General features: G+C 37.1%; 1 protein-coding gene across 1 annotated transcript in view; it reads left to right on the forward strand.

Annotated features, from left to right (window-relative positions):
- Positions 1-17,189, forward strand: part of CNTNAP4 (contactin associated protein family member 4) — a 206,087-nt gene that overhangs the window by 149,646 nt on the left and 39,252 nt on the right. The window contains exons 11-13 of the mRNA XM_065655702.1: positions 6,232-6,351; positions 9,835-10,032; positions 16,253-16,409. Coding sequence (XP_065511774.1) covers positions 6,232-6,351; positions 9,835-10,032; positions 16,253-16,409 — 475 coding nt within the window. The remainder of the gene's footprint in view (positions 1-6,231; positions 6,352-9,834; positions 10,033-16,252; positions 16,410-17,189) is intronic.

Consider the following 17,189-nt stretch of genomic DNA (forward strand, 5'->3'; position numbering starts at 1 on the left):
CTTTTCTTTTTGATTGATTTTTTTTCACCACAAAAATATACATTTGTATTGGTAATTCACATTGGAAGATTTTTCAGTCATGTAAATATTCATGAGTTGGTTCAAGGAAAGGCCTTGAAAATTCAAAATATGTAGCAGTAAAAACTCCTTGAAAGTTCAAATGTTTATCTATTTCTGTTTCACGTTTTTCCTAATTTACACAAGATAGTCAGTAATATCCTCCTCCATCCATATAATTACACTTTCTTAATCAGCAAAAAATTTAGAAATGTGTTTAATTAATCTTAAGTCATTACAACAATTAATAACTTATTTTTTTCTAAGACAAGGGGACTGCATACATGTGAAAGGCAATGTGCACAGTGCTAAGCCCTAAACATGTGTTTATGTACTTTACTGAATCAGGGAGATTAGGAAAAATTAAAAGAAAACAAACAAACAAACAAAACAACAAACCCTAGTTGAATGTAATTTAACTAATTTCTAAGGAGATGCTCTACATTTGTATTACTTTAAGTATGTTCTGGAAGCAGAATAAATCATTATTCTGGTCTCATTACATGCATCTAATCACTAGAAGTTCTGATGAAACTTTACAAATAATTTTTTTAAATTCCAAAGACTATCCTAATGATCAGATAAAAATTCTGTCCTTGCAAATTTTCCTTAAAATATCTACACGATCCTAGTTGTCAACGTTAGGTTTTATGAAAAGAACATATGTATACACACATGGGATTTTTTCAGAAATCACTGATTTTAGAAGTCTGCCTATTAAATCTTGCCTTTATAGAGTCAACAGCAGTGATGACTCTTCTTGTAATGCCTTAATTGTAAAGAACACAGTGGTATAAATAACAATTTTAGGAAAATTCTTGTTACAAAGAAAGGATGGCAATAATACAGTGTATACTTATACCACAGTGTATAATATAGAATTGTAGATTCATAAAATCATTTTGGTTGGAAGAGACACTCAGGATCATCGAGTCCAGCTATAAACTAACCTAACTCTAGCACTAAACCATGCCCCTAAGAACCTTGTCTATACGCCTTTTAAACACCTCCAGGGATGGTGACTCCACCACTTCCCTGGGCAGCCTGTTCCAATGCCTGACAACCCTCTTTTTGAAGAACTTTTCCCTAATATCCAATCTGAATCTTCTCTGGTGCAACTTGAGGCCATTTCATCTTGTTCTATCACTTGCTACTTGGGACAAAAGACATACAGCATCCATGCTACAACCTCCTTTCAGGTAGTTGTAGACAGTGATAAGGTCTCCTCTTAGCCTCTTTTTCTGCAGGCTGAACAGCCCCAGTTCCCTCAGCCGCTCCTCATAAGTCTTGTTCTCTAGACCATTCACCAGTTTTGTTGCCTTTCTCTGAACTCTCTCCAGCACCTCAATGTCTTTTTTATAGTGAGGGACCCAAAACTGAACACAGTGTTCAAGGTGCACCCTCTTCAGTGTTCAGTACAGTTGGACGATCACTTCCCTAGTCCACACTATTCTTGATGTACACCAGGATGCTCCTGGCCTTTTTGGCTACCTAGGTACACTGCTGGCTCCTTCCCTTTTCCACCAGGCAGCTTTCCAGCCACTCTTCCTTGAGCCCATAGCAATACATGTGGTTGTTGTTATCCAAGTGCAGGACCTGACACTTGGCCTTGTTAAACCTCATATAATTGGCCTCAGCCCAAAAATCCAGCCAGTCAAGATCCCTCTCTAGACCCTTGCTACCCTCAAGCAAATCAACATTCCCACCCAATTTGTTGTCATCTGCAGACTTATTAAGGGTGCACCCGATCCCCCCATCTAATTGATTGATAAAGATATTAAATAGAACTGGCCCCAATACTGAACCCTGGGGAACATCACTCGTGACCAGCCGCCAACTGGTTTTGGCTCCGTTCACTGCAACTCTTTGGGCTTGTCCATCCAGATAGTTCTTTATCCATCGAAGAGTACACTCATCCAGGCCATGAGCTGCCAGCTTCTCCAGGAGAATGCCATGGGATACAGTGTCAAAGGCTTTACTGAAGTCTAAGTGCACAACATCCACAGTTTTTCCCTCATCTACTAAGCAGGTCACCTTGCCATAGAAGGAGAACAGGTTGGTCAAGCAGGACCTGCCTTTCATAAACCCATGCTGACTGGGCCTGATCGCTTGATTGTCCTGTATGTGCCGTGTAATGGCACTCAGGATAATCTGGTCCATGACTTTCCCCAGCACCGAGCTCAGATTGACAGGCCTATAATTACCTGGATCCTCCTTCTGGTCCTTCTTTTTGTGTTTGACAATTTCCAATCAATTGGGACCTCCCCAGTTAGCCAGGATTCCTGATAGATAATGGAAAGTGGCTTAGTGATCACCTCCACTAGCTCCCTCAACACACTTGGATGTATCCCATCTGGCTCCATAGACTTATGGGTGGGTAAGTGGTGTAGCAGGTCACTAACCATGTCACCTTGGATTATTTGGGCTTCATTCTCCTCCCTGTCCCTGTCTTCCAGCTCAGGGGGGTATGTACCTGAAGCACAACTGGTCTTACAATTGAAAATTGAAGCAAAGAAGGCATTTAGTACCTCTATCTTTCGTTCATCTTCAGTCACTGTGTTTCTACCTGCATCCACCAGAGTGTAGAGATTCTCCTTAGCCCTCGTTTTGTTGCTGATGTATTTATAGAAGCATTTTTTGTTCCCTCTTAGAGCAGTGGGCAGGCTCAGCTCTAGTTGAGCTTTGGGCCTTATAATTTTCTCCCTGCATAACCTCATGGCATCCTTATAGTCCTCTTGAGTAGCCTGCCCCTTCTTCCGAAGGTTATAAATTCTCCTTTTATTCCTGAGTTCCAGACGAAGCTCTCTATTCAACCAGGCCAGCACTCTTCCCTGCTGGCTCATCTTTCAGCACGTGGGGACAGCCCGCTCCTGTACCTCTAAGATTTCTTTCTTGAAGAGCAACTAGCCTTCCTGGACTCCTTTGCCCTTCAGGACTGCCTCCCAAGGACTCTGCCACCCAGTCTCCTAAACAGATCAAAGTCTGCCCTTTGGAAGCCCAAAGTAGCAGTTCTGGTGACCACCCTCCTTATTTCTCCAATAATAGAAAACTCAATCATTTTATGATCACTATGCCCAAGGTAAACTCCAACTGATACATTACCCACTAATCCTTTTCTATTTACAAACAATAGGTTCAGTGGGGCCTTCCCTAGTATGCTCACTGACCAGCTGTTTCAGGAAGTTGTCTTCCACACACTCCAGGAGCCTCCTAGACTGCTTCCTCTCTGCTGTGTTTTATTTACAGCAGATATCTGGTAGGTTGAAGTCCCCCACAAGAACTAAGGGTTAGCAATCAAGACACTTCTCCCAGCTGCCTGCAAAAAATTTCATCTGCCTCTTCATCCTGCTTGGGTGGTCTGTAACAGACTCCCACCAGGATGTCCACCTTGTTGCCCTTCCCCTTGACTGTCACCAATAGACTCTCAATCTTATCATCACCCTCATCATGCTCCAGACAATCAAAATACTCCCTAACATACATGAGAACCCCTCCTCCTCTCATTCCTTGCCTATTCCTTCTGAAGAGTCTATAGCCATCTAACGCGGCACTCCAGTTGTGACAGTTATCCCACTATGTTTCTGTGATGGCAACTACATTGTAGTTTTTCTGCCTCACAATGGCTTCCAGCTCCTCCTGTTTGTTGCCCATGCTGCGCACATTCCTATAGATGCACTTCAACTGGGCCATTGATTTTGCCACCTTTTGCCGGTGAGAAGCCCTAATTCCTTTGTGGCCTTCCTCAAGAGCTTCCATGGTTTCTAACACATCAATAACCCTTGTGTTTCTTCTACAGCATGGCTCTCCAACCCCTACCTCCACCAGGACGGCAGACCGAAGGGCCTCACTTAGCACCCCTTCCCTTAAATGCTGTCATGCTGCACTTTGGTTTGCCTCTGCCACACCTGGTTTCCTCCCCTTCCCCTTTCAAATCTAGTTTAAAGCCCTCTCAATGAGCCCTGACAACTCCTGCCACCCAGGATCCTTTTTCCCTTTTCAGACAAGTGCGTCGTATTTGTTACTAGCAGGCCAGATGCCATGCAAGCTGACTCATGATCAAAAAAAGTAAAATTCTGCTGATGATACCAGTACCACAGGCAGGTATTGATCTGGTGGGTCTTCCTGCATCTTTCTTTGTCATACTCTACAACAGTGGGGATGGAGGAGAACACTACTTGTGCTCTTGATCCCTTGATAAGTCATCTGGAGGCCTTGAAGCCGTTCTTCATTGCCTTAAGTTTTCCCTTTTCAGCTTCATCACCGCTTACCTGAAAAAATTATTAGGGGATAATACTCTAAGGGCCTAACCAAGTTTCCTTTTTATGTCTTTAACCCTGGCCCCAGGGAGGCAGCAGACCTCTCTATGACGAGCCCAAAGTTAAGATGAAGGTGATTTCATACATTATAATTTGAAAAATTATATGTTGAATCAGCTGATTATATCTATGAACACAGATGGAGACCATGGTTTCCTAATGATTAAGAGTCTGTGAGAGATGTTGTAATATGAAAAGTATTACTGAATTTGTATTCATTGTCAAAAATACATATAAAAGCCTTGCAGGATGGTTTTTTATGATTAATAAAATGCTGTAATTTTGGATAGAAAATGGAAGACCCTTAGGACTTGATTTTAGTGATTTTAACAATTATTTTAAATCAAGAACTATGTTTAATTTTTGACCATGTTATCATAATTCTGTGTAATTTCAAAAGAAAAAAAGTGACTCTTGAATTCTCAAAGAAACATTCTTTTTGTTATAAACCTAGAAATAAGTTACTGATCTCAAAATATTAGTATACAAACTACCATGTTCATGAAAGAATTAATAAATAATTGAATCTCTTTTGTCACGTTTAAATTTAATTAAGATTATTTTCTGTAAGGAACCACAAAATTCCATTTGAAAATTACACAGATGGTGCTTTCTGAATATATCATAGAGTAAGCAATCTGAATGAATTGTTTATTTTTTTAATAGGTGTTGCCATATAATGTCAGTAAACATCAGACAAAAAACCACAGAGATCACAATCTTCCAAAAACTATTTATTTTTTTTCTTAAACAGCACCTATTTTGGATTACTGTACTAGTATCATTTTTTTGTTTTTGTTTGTTTGTTTGTTTGTTGGTTTTGTTGTTGCTGTTGTTGTTGGTTGGTTTGTTTGTTTGTTTTTCCCTAAATTTAAATAAACTGAATTATTATAGTTCAAAATCTTCTACATTGTTAAAAATTATTGTGGAATTCTGTTTTCAATAGTATAGCGCTTTTTTTTTGCTTTTTTTTTCTTTTTTTCTGAGTCTAATGCCTCTTTCTTTTTGGCAGAGTGTTTTCAAGATTTGATAATAACTGATAGAGCACACAGTCTAATTTTGAAAAGAAAAACCAGAACAGCATGACTGCTCAATAGCAATATAATGGTTAAAGAAGTTAGGCCAATGTGGTCTAGCTGTGGCATTACCATCAGTGGTTCCTGTCTGCTTAAGTATAGAGGCAGATTGATAAGTCCCTTTCATCAGGTTTTTGATCATAAAGTAGTGATCACAGACTTGCTTTAGGCCTTGACTGATAGAAAGTATACATGATACGGGACCAAGGAACTGTCATTTTGTCTTTGCTTATTTAGTTCTTTTACTGTATTCTCTGACATATCATTTCCTCTTCTATTTAAAAAGGGAAGAAAATAAGAAGTGTGAAAGACAAAAAATGCCAGGAGACAATCAAAGTGGCTAGAAATACTGCCTACCTTCTATTGTATGTAATAATAACAACAACAACAATCTGATTTGGTTGAGGTAGTTAGTATTTTTTTTCTCAAAATCTGATTGCCAGGATCCAGGTAATACCCTTGGCATTCACATTTCTCGGCAGTTTTACAAGCATTTACTCACCCACATTTCACAGTATACTCCCTGAAGTTTGCAGCTGGAAATATGGAAGAAAATGCTTGAAAATGCCACCTGTCATCTGCCCGATAAGTAAAATGAAATGTGCTTTACAAATTCAAATGAAAGTATGGTTTTGATCGTGTGATTTCTTTTGTGTTCTTTAGCAGTGAACGCACAAAACTTCTTTTCCCTGTTGACAGGCTCCACAGACTTTTTTTAAAATTCTCTGAATAAAATATAAAATTATGCCATAACATTTGTGACAGAATGTGTTCTTTTACAGCCATCTATGAGCAATCGTGTGAGGCCTATAAGCACAGAGGGAACACTTCAGGTTTTTACAATATTGATTCAGATGGAAGTGGCCCCTTGGGACCATTTCTTGTATACTGTAATATGACAGGTGAGTTGATAAACTTCCTTAACTCGTAACTGGGTCTGTCTGTATGCTTATTATATTGAAACATGAGTTATCAAGAAAGAAGTCTCCGTAGCTCATAAATTTAATGTACACATGCACAACAAAATGAAGGTGACTCTTTAGCTCAGAATACTGGGCAAAGAATTAGGGAAGGAAATTAGAATAATAACAGGATTCAGGCTGTGAAGCTAACGCTGCATTCCTGTTGTACTTTGCATAAAAGGGACATGTGTTCCATATGGAGACAATGTCATAATAGTTCATTTTTGGGGAGTGGCTTTGTTTTCATTGAAGTTACAGCCTCTTGAGGATATTTAAGGAAATGAGAAAATAAGTTATGTTTTATGACAGAATTACTGATTTTTCCCCATAGCCTTCTGAAAAAATTATAGTTCACAACTGGCCTTTCATATGAGGAAAATAGAAATTAAGCTTCACTTTTCAAAATGCAAGTAGATCTTTTGGAGAATGGAAATGCAACCAGTAGGACTCTCACAGCCTCAATTTCAGGCTCCCTGGCTCCTCCTCTTAACCCGGTTCTCTGAATCTGACCATTTATATCACTTAGAATTTTTAAATATCGGACTTCAATGTTAGTCTGCTTTTCAACAAGCTCACAATGGGCACACTTTGGACTAGCACAGGCCTTTAAAAAGAAATATCCTTGTGTCCTATGAGACTAAAGGAGACCAAAGAATCATAGCAGAAATATGACAATTTTTTAAAGTGGGTATAACCCTCCAAGATGTAGTGTGTGATTTATCCTTGTGTGTCCATGGACAGCTGTTGCCATTTACCTCAGTCAGTCCTTATTTACTACATTAAACAAACCTCATAGATCAGTTCATCATCTCAAGATGCAGTCTGACAGGGTGAATCTTCTATATTTGTTTTGTTCCCGGTTTCATCGTGACTAGTATTCCCTTTTCCCACCAGAGGTAGAGAAGGCAGATGCCCACATTTCTTGCAGCACTGCCTTGTTTTCGACAGTCATGAGGCTTTATTTTCAGGCAGCTGGGAGGGACATGCCTTTCCCTGGTTTTATTCTTAGAGGTCAGTTTCAGAACAAAAAACCTGCAGTGCACATTGCCAGTTAAGATTACCAAACTTTGCAGTGACCTGCTTTTTTTTTTTTAGTTTGGGAGTGTGATAATGAATCTGATGGCTGTCTTGTTTGTCTTAATTTTTATGTTCACAATAACTTTAGATACGTTTGTGTCTGTGTGTAAGTGTATGTACAAAAAGTATTCTGTTTGCTATATTTCCAGCCATCTGCTTTTTGACACCTTGAACAGGTACTTAATAAAATACTATATTTTGACCAAGAAACTGGTAACCAATGATAAAAAAGTTGCACAAATAGACATATTTTTATATATATATATATTTTTTTTTTAATAAGAGTCTCACCTTCTTATTTCCTTTAGGTTTTCTGATTAATACTTGTCCTTAAGTGACAAGTAGTACTTTCCTCCCTATAAATATCTTATAATGTCAGCTGTGTGTGACCTGTAGGAAGCTAGGGAAATAAAATACAACTTTGTTAAATAGTTAGAAATACTACTATTAGAACATCAGAAATATTATCATAAATACTACAAATCAGAAAAAATATTTCTCGTATCTACTCAGATTATATTGACTATTAAGATACAAGAATACAAAGAACGTGAACCTAAAATTAACCTGACTGACCCAGACAGGCTTTAACTGGGAGCCTGCTCACCCTTGCCTTGAATTGGATTTTAGTTGTAGGGGTCACAGTATTACAGGCTTTGCAAGTGGAAATTGCAACAGAATAAGCTCAGTGTTTCCCTATTCATAGGTGAAGGGCCTTGGCAACAGTAGAAAACAGCAGAATATATGAGCCTTAACCACACACCAATATTTAGAGCAATTTATATTTTGAAGAACATGGAGGGAGTAATCTCTGTGCTCCTAAGCAGAGTGTTTGATGTTGCATTTCTGTGTATACAAACTATAAGACAGAGTGACAAATGCATTTCTGTGCTATGGTACCAGCCAGTGTCATGCTTCTTGTGTCTCAGTGGACAGGAAAATAATTTTTTGTAGTCTGAAAGTAAATACATAGTACATAGCCTGTGGCCTCTAGTAGCTTTTAAAGTAATACATTCATATAAGTATTGCAGAATGAGTTTTAGTTCTCGATATGTGTGGTTTTGCATTGTACTAAGTTTTTAGAATGAAAAATACTTCCCATAATTGCTGTAGGAAGTTAAAGTAAGACTATTTACGATAGGATATTTCTGAAGTATCAATATAACTGGAAAGATATTGAACTGCTTTGTTACTTAGTGTAAGCAACATGTCTCCAAGTTGGGACAAGTCTGTTTCACAGCAGACTACACATCGTAGCACATGCCTTTTATAAACATGTAATATATTGTTTAGTATTCATCCATTTGAATTATATTTATATGCAAGTCTCTTCTGCTCTTTTATTACAAGAGCATTACCTTGGAACACGTTTTTCTACAAATCTTTTTTGGAATACTGAATATATACTAGTGATTCATGGAAAAAAACCCCACATCTTGCAGACACAGTTCACATGCTTCTGCAATAAATATTTTGGCAATATTTTGCATGCCCCCACTTAACGCAAATCATAAGGCACACAATGCAATGAAGTATGTAGCTTCCTTACCCAGCAGTATCCAAGCTAAAAGTCAACTTAAGGCTAGTATGTGCTTTTTAGGGAAATGTAGCTCTCAGTTCTGAACTAGTATTTCATCATATTACAGGCTGAGTCATGTGGGCATGCCATGGTGACTGCCATAAATTAACATTATGTCAGGTGTCTAGAAGAAACTTTCTATTGAACATTGCAAGCTGTGGTTCTTAGTCCTTGACTAAGTACATGTTTTGAATAATACTTCTAATAATGACTACTATTTGATTTTAGATGGCTAGAATAACTCACCTTAATGTAATCTGAGTTTATAGTAAGTACAGTATTTGAAAGCTACTTTCGCGTCTTTATATCATAGAAGAAGGCTGTAGGCCAATATCTCATACATAATAAATTAATTCAAATTATACTGATATATGTAATGTAATGTTATTTTATAAACAACTTAAGCCTGGGAAAAGTAAGAATAGTAAGCATTATTTCTTTCTATTATTTCATTGCAATTTACCAGGTGAACCATATCTTATTTCAAAGATAATTATTTGGGTGTCATCACTTAAACTTTTCTTATTCAATAATCATAACAAGCTGAATAGCTGTTACAGCTATGGTATGATAATGTATTTCTAAATAGAAACAATGTTTAATTGTTTTCATTTTTGCTCAGTTATTTATGTTTCTCTTTCATATGCCCAAAAGAACTTTTTGGGATCAAAGAAGTCACTTAGGTTGATTTCATCATACGTTCTTGTTCCATTAACGACTTATGCAACTACTTCTCATTCTTTATTATTTTTCACATCTTTTGAAAGATACAACATGGACGATTATACAGCATAACAACACTAACCTAACCAGAGTCAAAACTGCTAATCGAGAGAACCCTCACGCTGTGTTTTTCAAGTACTCTGCCAGCCTAGACCAGCTTCAGGATACAATTAACCATGCAGAGCACTGTGAGCAGGAGCTTGCTTACCACTGCAAAAAGTCAAGGCTTTTAGATAAGGCAGGTAAGTAAAGCAGAAAAATCTTATTATGTTGCACAGTGCATTTTTTTTTATTGGCTGCTAAAGGTATTTATTTCTATCAAGGTTATGGCATTTTGCTACTATGGGGTTTGAACTACTTCCAATTTCTAGTACTCAGAGTCCTCTAAGTTGCCAAGAGATATCTGAACCAGAATATCACAAATGTTATTTTGTAATGGTCTTCATTCACAGAATTAAGTGCTCTCAAGATTGATTTTTCTCATAAGTCTTTTAAACTAACAGAGATTATTATTAACAGAACTCCTGTTGGTCTACCTTCCAGGGAATTTTACATTTTAATGAAGGAATGACTGAGGAAATATCTCCTTAAAAGAACACAAACTATTGCATAGATATCAGAAGTTTATCACTGAATGTTTTTGAACACTCTAAGGTGCATATTCTGAGTGTTTGACAAAAAGCATTGATAGCATTAAATTTCCACTGTTCAATATAAGCATTCATAGAACAAACAAACAAACAAAACCTTAAAATGTGGTTTACTGACAAAAGCATAATTCTTTCAAGAGAAAAAATAATGGAGATCCTCTGACATACTTAAAGAAAAATGAAGTTATGTAGTCTACCTAAACCTTAACTTTCACTGACACAGAGGTGCTGTTAGGAGAATTCATCATGAATATCCTTCCTAAGTACTCCTGTGGAAATAAAAATCTCATTTTTTACTGTCTTTTGAAAAACTAATTTGAATTGTTTGACTTGTCTACCAGAAACTCTTGAAACTGCTCAAACTGATTTCTTGACATTCTTTTCTACAAAGTAGAGAGCAGGCCTCTGAGTGCAATAGAATTTGATTCTATCTCTAAACTCTTTCCTTGCATATTCTTTCTCGTTAATTATGTCAGGGACATCGCTAGACTTCTTAGACTAGAATTCACTCTTAACAAAATATCTACTCAAAACCATCTGTGCAGCATAAAAGATGAACCTACTGCTTAAGATGTCCCACTGAAGCTCCCTTTTACCTATGGACTCCAAATTAAAGTTACAGTTAGGTGTTCAAAAGCTTGGTTTAGACCAATCAGAGGGTTTCAAGATTGTGCTTTCTAGCTATTTCATATCTTTAGGCTGTTAACAGTCACACAGACTAAGTGAAAAAAAACCCAAACAAACAAACAAAAAAACACAACACCAATTAATCCCACCTTCTCAAGTCACCAGTTTCAGCAAAGTGATCAAGCTAGAAACCATGAAAAAAATTATGTCAGAGAAGAAGAGTGGGAAAGACTTAGGCAAGCAGGACTTGTTTTTTTTTTTTGTGATATAATGAGATTGCACAGAAATGCAGGTTTTTCTAGAAAGCTGAAAGAGTGTAAACAGTCAATTGTGCTAAGCTATCTAAAATTTAGGTTTCTGAATGTTAGTAATAAATAGGCATGGGAAAGTTATTTGTGAGTTCTACGGATTTTGTAAAGTCATTCTTTGTTTAAACACTACCATGGACTGTACAAAGTACAAATTGTCGTTCCTCTGAGGAGTGGGTTTTAGGCTGTTCTTAAAGAGAGAGCTTTGAGGTAAGAGAAAGCTAGGATCTCATGATGCTCAGTCCTGGATTCTGCAGTGAGGCTGCTTAAAAACGGGAACAGTTGTGTTTAAGGTTTATGTTTCCATCTCTGTTTGAAAGCAGGTACAGCTACATTTTCATAACTGTTTAGAGGTCAAATAGTATAAACTTTGTCTTATCTTCTATGGCATTCTTAATTAAATCACTTCCTTAAGATAAAAATCAGACTTTTACATTCCAGGATTTAGTTGTGCCCATTTTTAATTCAAAGGCAGTAACCATGTTGGGTGACCTAATAAGAACAGATTCTTTTTGACCCATTCAGTCATAGCAAGATTAAAACCAGATAAAGTTCCTGGCAGAAGAAAAAGATACTCTTTTATGCTCTGCACTTTTGAAGGGATAGGTCTCACCAACAAGAAAAAGGAAAAAAAAAGTGTGTTTTTTTCAAAGTATATGTGCTGGTACTTTTTTTCAGGGAACTTAGTGATTAGTGCACTTCAAGTATCCACTGTAATAAGTATAGTTTTCAGCATCTGAACTGTATCAGCAGCAAACAGTATGAGTTTTCACAATCTTAGAATGGCGGAAACACAGAATGGATGGGGTTGGAAGGGATCTCTGGAGATCATCCAGTCCAACCCCTCTGCTAAAACAGGTTCACTGAGAGCAGATAGCACACAATTCATCCAGGCAGGTTTTGAATGTCTCCAGAAAAAGAGACTCCATAACCTCTTCGGGCCCTGTACCAGTGCTCAGCCACCCTCACAGTTAAAAAATGTTTCCTCATGTTCAGGAAGAATGTTCCATGTTTCTGTTTGTACTCATTGGCTCTTGTCCTGTCACTGGACACCACTGGAATGAAACTGTCTCAGTCATCTTTACAATCTCCCTTCAGGTTCTTATATACATTGATAAGATCCCCGTGATCCTTCTGTTTTACATGCTCAACAGTTCTTGCTCTCCCAGCCTTTCCTCATAGGAGAGATGCTTCAGCCGCTTAATCATCTCTGTGGCACTTCCTTGGAATTTCTCTAGTATTTCCATCTTTCTTCGGTAATGGGCAGCCCTGAACTGGACACAATTTTCCAGATTCAGCCTCACCTGTGCTGAATGGAGGGGAAGGATGACCTCCCTCAATCTGCTGGTAAGGCTCAACCTCCTAATGCAGTCCAGGATAACAGTAGCCTTCTCTGCAGTAAGTCCACGTTGCTGATTCGTGTTCAACGTTGTATCAGTCAGGACCCCCAGGGCCTCTTCTACCAAACTGCTTTCCATCTAGGTGGCCCCCAGCATATGCCTGTGGCCATTCCTCCCCACATACAGGTCTTTGCCATTCCTCTTGTTGAACTTCATGAGGTTCCTGTCAGCCATTATCTTCAGCCTGTCAAAGACACTCTGGGCAGCAGCATGTGACTCTTGAGTATCAGCCACTCCTTCCAAAGTCATGGGGCATATAGGCATCCTACAGGTTTGATGAGTGGTAGAAGATCAGGGTTATATTTACACAGTGATCACTGTAGTGGTTGTAACTGGAAAAGGCATGACTGAATCGCTTTTAAATTGTGTAGACCAGATAAACAGCTCAGCACAGCACTGTAATGCAGAGCTATTTACAGAATTAACCACATCAGTATTGCTTTCTCAAGGACATCTGTGCAGTCTCAGAAGCAGTCAATCCATTTACTTTTAAGCAAAACTTGCATTTCATAGATAAGCCCTAGTTAAAAATGGGATTTATCTAAACTGACAACAGGCAGTGTATCGTGAATATATGCTAAAATGTTTTTAGTCTGGTAAATACTTTCAGTCTTTGAACAGAGCAAAATGTGAGCCCTGGGCTTTTGTCTCCGAGTCTGTGAGAATAAGTTTTTCAAATATCCTCTGATTTATCATGTTTTTCTTTCCACAAGTATGAATTTAGAACTTGCTCATATCATGGAAAGGGAGAATTCTAGTATCTTTTGAAAAATTTAAGGTCATTCCACCCTATGCAATACTTCTTTCTGTTATCTTCTGGATATTAGAGACATGGCGGGGGGCGGGGGGGGGACGTACAGGCAGGGGGAGAAGGAGGAATTAGGGATTCTCTTTTGTTTTCATATCTTTTTTCTTCATGATATACCTTTCCATTGAAAAGGATGGATAGATGACAGAACATTTTACTTTTTCTCTCTGAAGAGTAGTAATTTCAGATGTAAAACTGTTACAAAAAAATCTGGTTCTATGTTTTTGAGAGCTTTGGAAATATATTTCTCATGTATTTTTATGTGAAACATAACATTTCCAGCTTGCTCCAGTAGGTATGCATCCTAAATTTTAGTGTCCCACTGTGACATAGCACCATGAACTTTAGAGATTTCATTACAAATTTTTGTAAGGATGTTGCAATTATAAGTGTCAATTGTATTTAAATTTTACAGGATGATCGGCCTATTTAGAAGAATTCAGAGAGCTAAATAAGAACTCTGTTTGGAATACAAAAATTTGAGGGAAGTTTAGGAAGATAAAATGATCTAATTTGAAATTTTGGACAGGCCAACTTAGTTGTTATTTCATCTAATCAGCATTTGAAGATAGTCTTCACCAGCTTTTTCTGTTTAAGATCACATTTAAGTATTCACTTGATGATATTTATGCATGTTTCTTTGAATGACTTTACAGTCAAAATTACAAAACAAACAAAAAGCAATCAATCACAAACAGCTCATAACTGAAGCATACCTGATATTGAAACAAAATTCAAATAACATTTTACTGAAACAAGTTTGTTCTGTTTAATTTATTAAGACCACAATGAAATATCAGAATGTGAAGTGCAAATAGGTACTTTAACAAATTGTCTGCACAATTTAATCCCTCCCGTATCTGCTGTCTGTAATCTTCACTAGCTCTGCCTGAGAAGTATTAAATTTGATGATGGCAACTTGAAATAGTTTTTGGAACATGCACTCACATAGTAATTCTTATGTGACAGTATTTTAAGAATACTTTATATTTAATTGGCCTGGATAGCATTTCCAAACGATGCCATTAAAGAAGTCACCTGTTAATAGATTTATGTGGTCATTATGAAGAAACCCCTAGCCATTTTATTTAATAGCTTTATTTCACTTAGGCAATGTTTTCTGCCAAAGCAGGGATAACTATCTGGGCTAATCAGTATGAACTTGCAGCATTTCAGTAAATACTCTCTCCTCACCCTACTGTATGAACAAATAACTGAGACCAGCTTTTAAACATACCCCAATGTCCCTAGTGAAAGACTGGGAATATTAATTCAAGACTAAAATATAAAGCTAAGGCATGCTGTTGAAACAGCAGAAATATTTGTCTTTTTACAGTCTTAGTTGTTGGAAGTTTTTTAAAGTGTTGTCTGATAAATTATTTATAAACTGTCTCTAGGTTTTCTTCCTCCTGTGATGGCTTGCAAACACAAACACTGATATTGGACATTGATGCCATTATGCAAGTTTGACTTTTCCAGAAACTGCTCGCACCGTTTTTTGGCCTGCTGGGCTGACAGTTGTGTGGTAGTGAATGCAGTCAATATGTTTACGATCTGAGAGACTGTCAGGGTAACAGAGGTCTTATCTAACAGTGAGGTTTAATAAGCAGTGGCTGTTGTAAGTGAAGTTGAGACTGGGATAAATTCCACCTTCTTTGTGTGGGCCTGCTTCTGAAAACTTGGAACTCTTAACAACAGCAAAAAGAAGTACATCTATAAGAAACTCTATAATTTAGCAGTACTTGATTTCTTCTCATGCCTTGACTTTCATGCATTGCACCTATCACCCTTCTGTCTCATTTGAGATGGTTTATCTTTATGCTTCATATCTTTTAGCTTTTATCTGTTCTATATATTTTCTGTTGCTGTGCTTTCTTTATAGCATCTTTAAGCTTAATCTGCAGTACTGTAACATTAAGAAAACATCCAGTTTTATCATTTTGCTACAAACAATACTGACTGGATGCATCAGACAGAGATGTAATAATCCTGTGAAACCTCACTTCTGCTCACTAGATACATCAATTTTCTCATGGGAGCATCATGAATATGATTTTTGCTGACTCTGATTATATAAATTCTGAATCTGCTGCCCACAACCTAACAGCTGTCTTTGGGCATTTCTGATTAACACCACTATTCAGCTGCTTCATATTTGTCACACGAGCAGTAGTATTCTGTAATACTCTTGGTAGCAGGATAAGACCATTTCTGCATAGCTTTTCTGTACTCTTCTCCTTGTATTACTGGTAGTTACATGATCTCAAATTGATCTTTACTTGGGAATATAAACTACCTTGATTTTTAGGGTGATGATATTTCCTTTTTCATGGACCATTTTAAAATGAATCACATAAATGGACTGCTTAAGATAAATGATTCTAATATCATGGCTGGCTGAGCTAGGGACTGTGAGTTCCCTTTTCCACTAATGTAAGCAAAAACCTATGACAGTCATTTAATACCTGATTCAGAAGTATTAAAATGAATAATTACTTTTCAAGTAAAGGCAGGTGGTTTGTTTTGTTTTGTTTTAATTGTTGTTAAAGGTTTTCGTTTTGAGAAGTTATTTTTCTCTGCTTAAACTTATGAAAACTTCTTTGGATGAGAAAAATGGGGAGAAGTAAGAGAGAAAACTGCGCACTGATTTTCTCTAACCTGCCTTTTAGATGGGATGCCACTGAGCTGGTGGATTGGAAGAACCAATGAAACACAGACTTACTGGGGAGGTTCCTTGCCTGCTGTACAAAAATGTGCTTGTGGATTAGAGGGGACCTGCATTGATTCCCAGCATTACTGCAACTGTGATGCAGACAGAGATGAATGGTGACTTTTTACTGTTGCTTATTCAAAATACTTTTTCCTGGAAAGTAAATAAAGAAAATATATAGGCCTTAGCACATTTAGAACACCATAGTGTCACTTGCTTCTTTAATACAGAACACATTTGCTCACAAAATTATAACTATATACATTAAGCATTATTGCTAATTCTTTCACTCTCCATTCTGGAGAGGGTTTAATTTTATACAGATACTTTGTAGTTTTGTAGTGTATTGCATGTTATATATTAAGACATTAGCTCTGGTCTTTAGTACAACTTCAGATATTAGTTTTAAAATACTGAAAATAACTAAAGCAAAAATTAAAGGTTCTGGGAAAAAGCCACATGTTTTTTAGCATAATTTTTAACCACACTTTTAAGTTTAGACTTTTTATCCCTTTTTTTTTTGTCATTTAAAAGTGAGATAATTAGAACTGACCAACCTTGCTCTCAGTGGAACAAAGCGCTGATATGGAATCCTATTCTAAGGGGACAGAAGGATTTCTAAAATGTAGATCTTCTGCTTGTACCTGAAATTCTCTGGTATTACTTATCATCCCATTCAAATAAGTAATGTAAGATATGAGCCCCTGTTACAATGTCAAGTCTGAACCTCACTTTTCACTTAACAGGATCAGATATAACTTTCTCAACAAAAGCTCCAGTGCAGTATAGGACTTTATAAAGCAGACAGGAATTTTTTCAAATGATGGCTTTTCTGTTAAATAGAGTTTTAAACTTCTAAACATTTAAAATATATTTAACTTATATAAATCTGATTC

The sequence above is a fragment of the Caloenas nicobarica genome, chromosome Z (assembly GCF_036013445.1).
Source record: "Caloenas nicobarica isolate bCalNic1 chromosome Z, bCalNic1.hap1, whole genome shotgun sequence".
Classification (NCBI taxonomy): Eukaryota; Metazoa; Chordata; class Aves; order Columbiformes; family Columbidae; genus Caloenas; species Caloenas nicobarica.